The following is a 6,507-nucleotide window of genomic DNA, read 5'->3' on the forward strand; positions in this document are numbered from 1 at the left end:
ATAATATTTCTAATGAGAAATTGAATAATAATTATTGTAAAATGTAGTGGTGGTACTAAAGTTTTTCAATTTTTGTTTAGATGGTAAGTATTAGTCAATAGGTTGAGAACTGCTGATCTAGAGTTTACCTATTATGGTACATCGCGCAATCCCACCCTAGGTCGCGCATCCAGTGTTTATTAAAAATAATGATCTAGGGCACAGAGATATTACAATATAGTCTCAATACAATCTGAAATTCACAAATTAAATTGAACAACTACTTTGGGATAATAAAATAACAGATAAACGTAATTAGTATACAGATAAACATAATGAGAAAACTGAAATAAATATTGAGAGCACAATGTTATAATGAACTGTAATAATAATAATACTAAGGACGTAGGTGTTCGTGATGTTATTTCAGTTATAAAAAGTTATTGCAGTTTAATTGTTCACAAGTTGAGTCATTTTGCCATATTCATAGGATATTAAAAATGCACTAAATTTCTGCAGCATGAGATCTTATACTTGACAAAGATCTAGGCAGTAGGAAGAGAGCTCCGTTGCATAATTTTTTGAAACTTCGGATGCTGATGTTTATCTTTAATTAGAAATCTTAGCCTCAGAACGTTCAGTATTTTTATTCTTTTACGTTGGTAAATTGCGTATTTTTTGCTTTAAAAATGATTAAATTATTTTGTTCTTACCTTCTGGTTGGGGATTTTATGCCTTTAGTTAATATGTATGCAGTAGTTGTGGAATTATCAACAATTTAAAAGTTATTTAAGTGGGGCTAAACCTACTTTTTTTACCATAGCAGCTATATTTCTTTGCATTTGAAATTAGCAGAATTTTGAATTAAGTCAGCTTCTGCACCTTCATTGTCTTTTTGCCGAGTAGGACCAAAAGTAAACTTTTAGTTTTGTGCACCGAAAATTCTGCCTTCTTGCCCGTTGGCCGAATAGCATGTTTTTTAATATAAAATCCAATTTTAATTCTAAAAATTGTTTTTAATCGTTTTTAACTGCATTTGAAGTTTTATATTCTTCTATATTTTTCAATTTTCAATAAAGATATTTTGAGTTTTATGTATTTTTGCCTTGCCGCGAAGTGAGAACTGAATTAATTGAATGAAAAATATATCTTTAATGAAATTCGAGGAAATAAGTTTAAGTGAAATGCAGGAAAAAATGCGCATAATGTAGTATTCCATACAATTAAGTCATGTCGTGTACACATCAGATTTTTAACTTTCTTTTCGTCTTTTCCGAAGGTTTAATGCACTTAATTTTATTTAAGATTTTGTTTACATTTCTCACATTAAGCTTAACAAAACTACATAAACGCCGTTTTCTCACCAAATGTTTTGGCGATAACTTTTTGCATAACGAGTGCATCTGGCACATCTGTTCCTAAGAATGCACACAAAATCAAATAATTAAAATGATCTGTTCAAAATAACAGTGCCAAATGATAAGGAAAAATGCTTGCTCTGATCTTATTCCATCCTAAATTAACGCAAAGGAGGACTTCTCTAATAATAAAACAATTATTCGGGGTTTAGATGTGAAGTATTTAACTGTATCACTTGCACACAAAGCTGCTAACAAATATTTTCCACACCTGAAATGGCAAGAATTTATATTTTCCCAGGATAAATGCTTCATATTAGGAGAACAGTAACACTTTCTTCGATATGTTAACAACAACAGACTCTTCGAGATGATATTCTTCCATTAAAGAAAACGTTGAAAAACAGAGTAATAAAATATTACATGTCTTTAAAAAGTGCATATCTACTTATAAGATTTGTTTGAAATTTTTGCTGAATGCAGCAATAAAGACCTAACCATAACTTTTGAATGAAATTGTACTTAAGAAACTTAAGCAAATCTTTGCAGTTTTTAAAATGTGTAAAGGCAGCGTAATAAAATATTCAGCGACGTTAAAATGTGCATGTTTAATTATAGGATTTTTGAAATTCATGCATTATACAGGACAAATAATAACCAAAACTTTTCCAAAAACAGTTTCCTAGTTAATAAGAAAGTTACATAAAATATACAAAATCCTTAAGAAACGTTACGAGCAAATTAATTTAGAGAACAGTTAAAATACATTATTAAGGGAAAATAATCATATTTGTTCATTAGAACAAAAATGAACAAATATAGTAAGTATACATAGTAGTATTTAGCAAACATAGTAGTATTTTACTAACAAATATAGTAGTATTTGTCCATTAGAACAAAATGCGTAAAGCATAGTAAGTTATGCTGAGACATATGTATATATTTTGTGTGATGGACATATGATTAACTTTCTGCTTAATACGTAAAATACTGAAGTGAGCATTTAAACTAGTAGTTTGATTAATTTCAGCATCTGATAATGTTACTTTTAACTATTCAAATAAATGAATTAAAAGAAATCATTGTTTTGACTTCCTTGTACGAAGTAAAAAGAAAGTATTGTAATCGCGAAAAGTTTCAGGCAGCATATTTCAACGAAAATATCCATTTTGACAGCTATCGAACGCAATTTAACGATGTTTTTGCGTCATATCTGTACGTAAGGACAGAATAAAAAACTCTTTTCCTTCAAAAAAATTATAAAACTGCTTTAAAATGAATTCTGAAGAGAATTTTTCCTAGCGTCTGTACGAACGTATGTACGTATCTCGCATAACTCAAAAACGAGTAGCCTCAGAACGTTGAAATTTCGTATATAGGACTGCTATAACATGTAGATGTGCACCTCGTATTTTGGTTGCAATCGGCCGCACCAAACGTATGTAAATATATATATATATATATATATATCCACTCTGTTACCCGGCTCAGTGATCTCAGTTTCTTTACTCTTATATGTTTGTAAATTGTACATTTTTTGCTTTAAAAATGATTGAATTATGTTGTTTTTATCTTCCGGTTAAGGATTTTATGCCTTTAGTAAATCTTTGTGCAATATTTTTAGAATTATCAGCAATTTTAAAGTTGTTTAATTGCCGCTAAGCCTGTTTTTAATGGCGGCCATTGATGTTTACATTTGAAACAGGAGACTAGTGGATTTGTTGCCAATCTAGAGAAACTTAGCTTCGCAACAACAAAGACAACGCATTCATTTATTATTGCCAATTAAATCATGCTTAATTCTTTCTGGAATTTTTTCGAGGAAATAAGAGTTTGAGATTTACTTCTTAATTTTTAATATAGATATTTTGAGTTTTTATGTATTTTTGCCTTCTCGCGAAGTGACAACTGAATTAATTAAATCAGAAATACTCAATCGTCTGTGAAAAACTGTTTCTTTTTTGTTTTGTTTGCTTAATTTTTTTATACATATTTCTAGCTTTATTATAGTATTTGAATAGAACATGTGGCAACGATTAGATAATTCTTTAAATGATATACATTTTGTGCATTCTGAGTTATAATATGAATAAAATATAATACTGTTAATTAAACCTAGCGCCAGAGTGTCGCTATGGTAAACAGAGTGAAATTTAAAGAATGCATTTATTCTATTGTGGTTTATGCGCTGTCGGCGAAGTAGGTTTAATTCAATCTAATAAGTTTAAATAAAATGCAAGAAAAAATGCGCATAATTTAATATTCCGTACAAGGAAGTCATGTGGTGTACACATCATATTTTTTATTTTTAAGAAATGCTCATTTCACAAACAAAAACATAATTTTAATTGTGTTTATTAGTTTAATACTAGCTATTAACAAAAAATAACTACATACTACATTATAATTTACATGCTCTTGTTATTAGATATTTATAATTTTGAAATGACATATTTTTATAATTTTTATTTGATACTTCCTTTCTATTTTTACAATCTTAATTAACGCTGGCATAATTATACTGCCGTATAATTGTCTATTTATATCTACGTAAGGAAATATTTTACAGTTTCTATTCATCGCAAAATGTTTTCTTTCGATTAAATTAAACATAAGTAAATTAGTTTATTTAAAGGCATAAAATTTTCAGATTAGTGAGCTGCTCTGGTCAGAGACTGGCGAATTTCTGATGATGTGTATAATAGCGAAACACGAAAGTGGTATTTAAAGCTTACCCGCATAATTGAAGCCATCTTCCAGAACATCATGAGGTTGGATTTCAAACGTTTGAGGAATGACATCTTTTTGGACAATGGTAAAAGCACAAACGGAGAATATTAACGCAAAGAACTGCAAAGTGAAATACATCTTTTACGGTACGCCTATAGAATGGTTTAAGAGCTAGGGCAAGAAATGCTTTTAAATGTTCGTTGCCGTGGATTCCAAAGCGAAAATGGTTTGAACATCCACTAAATGATTGCTGCGGTATGAAAAATGAGATAAAAAAGAGAACTCTTGAAAGGGTGATAAAATCTTGAAATCTTTTGAAGGAAATTGATTCTAATGGTCGAGTGCTTTTACTGTTTGTTGATAAAACTAACCCCTTTGTCTTATGGAGAAATATTCGAAGTACTTGGATTCTTTGTGCTCCTTTATTGCACAATCTACCAGTTTCTAATCTCAAACTGCATTATTTTACTTTACAGCTAATGGAAATCAGGGGTTTTCCACGATGCGGATAATATTTTGTTGTGCGTCTCCGAATTTGTTTACGTGTCTTGAGAAAGTTGCAATATTTTCGTCTAGAGCATCTATGTCAAAAAACAATTTTTTTTTTTGGTGCATAAGTATGATTTTCAGGCTAAAATTTCAATCGTTTTGGGGAATTAATTCCAGTTACTTTGAAAGAAAATTTTGGTTCAAAGTTTTTAAAGTTTTTCCTCTCTACCCTACATTTATACAGCATTAATTAAACCATCTCGCCTGTAACTTGTTATTTTTTATATCTGCAACCACTTTTGAGGTAGAAACAGTTAATTTAACTTCCAGTTCTGAGAGTCGTCTCCAATTTTGCAACAGGGTCTTTTAATTTATCTTTCAAATTATAAACGCGCATTGAATTTCAGTGCATTACACAATGTATCCGTTTCTGACAGATGTCTCCAAATTTGTAACAGAAGACTTTTAATTTATCTTTCAAATTACAAAAGCGCGTTGCAGTTTACTACAGTACACGGAGAAATTTTAAAATCAGTATATGTTTTTCACGTATTTTTGCCTTTATATCATTTCTGAATAATCAGTTTAATATTTTAATCATAGTAGTAAATTTGTGTTTGTTAATTTAACCTTACTGATAAATTTTGGCAAGAACACCATCAAAGTAACTAATAGAAAACAGTGCAATTTACGTAAATCACTACAGAATGGAAGATTTCGTATCTCTAAGGAAGGAGTTTGCTAGAGTTTAAAATTTATTTAGTTAAAATTTTAGCTTTACTTCCTTGTTTCTTATTTTTAATAAATGCTCATTTCCCAAATAAAAACATAATTTTAATTGTGTTTATTAGTTTAATACTAGCTGTAAACAAAGAATAACTATATACTACATTATAATTTGCATGCTCTTCTTATCAGATACTTATAATGTTTAAATGATATATTTTTATAATTTTTAATTGATACTTCATTTCTATTCTTACAGTTTTAATTAAAACGGTCATAATTATACTGTCGTATAATTTGCCTATTTATATCTACGTAAGGAAATATTTACAGTTTTTATTCATCGCAAAATGTTTTCTTTCGGTTAAATTAAACATAAGTAAGCTAGTAATGTAGACAATCTTATAAGCTTTGAAAATAATATTTGAAACCTAATAGTTCTGAATAAATATATATTATCCTCTGCAACAGAGATTTGAGTTCAAAAACACATTATTATTGAATATTTCAGACAGTTTATAAGGTATTTCCCCTCTTTTCCGCATATGTTGGTGTAACTGGAAGCACATTCGAAGTGTACATGGCAGGTCCGGAGTTGGAATCTCGGCGAGAGAATTGTACATAAGTCTAGCATTTGCTGATTTTATAAAATCACAGAAAATCAGTAATTTAATTCGAATTTTAACCGTCATCAGAGTGGGCATTGTATTGCAGATGTAGCTCAAAGTTCAATGTCTACTATAATTTGCTTTACTACTACAGCTTGAGTTTATTTTATATAGCATCATAATTATTCCTTAAAATGTTGGGAAGTCGTCATTGAAAGATTTTTCAAGTCATTGAATGATTTCAAGTCATGAAAGATTTTTCAAGTCATTGATTTTTCGTCATTGAAAGATTTTACAAGAATGTATAATGCTTGGAATCGATGCACATAGAGGAATCGCTATGCAAAATCGGTTTTCATCATTAACTCAATTAAATTTTATTTTGAATATGTTACTTTCCCTATTCTATTTATTCTTCATACAGAGGGCGTTATATTGATAGTAGGTGCCATGCTTTTATCAACTATTCAGTCAAAATTTAATACATATTGTATGCAATCACGCAAATTCGTTTCTGTTTTGCATTCTAAAAACTCTATGTTCATGAAAAATATTAATTTATTATCATTCGATATTTATAATTTGTTTGCTCTTTTTACCAAACCAGCAGGTCTTAA

At 29.4% G+C, this 6,507-nt stretch overlaps 1 protein-coding gene across 3 annotated transcripts in view; it reads right to left on the bottom strand.

The window, feature by feature from the left end:
• The window catches only part of LOC118191942 (uncharacterized), a 216,763-nt gene extending 212,455 nt beyond the window's left edge, over nt 1-4,308 (bottom strand). Inside the window, exon 1 of one of the 3 annotated variants that reach the window (XM_085827079.1) lies at nt 4,073-4,308. In XM_085827079.1, coding sequence (XP_085683205.1) covers nt 4,073-4,205 — 133 coding nt within the window. In that variant the 5' untranslated portion in view covers nt 4,206-4,308. The remainder of the gene's footprint in view (nt 1-4,072) is intronic. The other 2 variants (XM_085827078.1, XM_085827077.1) reach the window with 2 other exon arrangements.
• Between the last annotated feature and the right edge of the window lie 2,199 nt (nt 4,309-6,507).

The sequence above is a fragment of the Stegodyphus dumicola genome, chromosome 11, assembly GCF_044657685.1.
Source record: "Stegodyphus dumicola isolate Sdum_Otavi_A_Nest chromosome 11, ASM4465768v1".
Lineage (NCBI taxonomy): Eukaryota > Metazoa > Arthropoda > Arachnida > Araneae > Eresidae > Stegodyphus > Stegodyphus dumicola.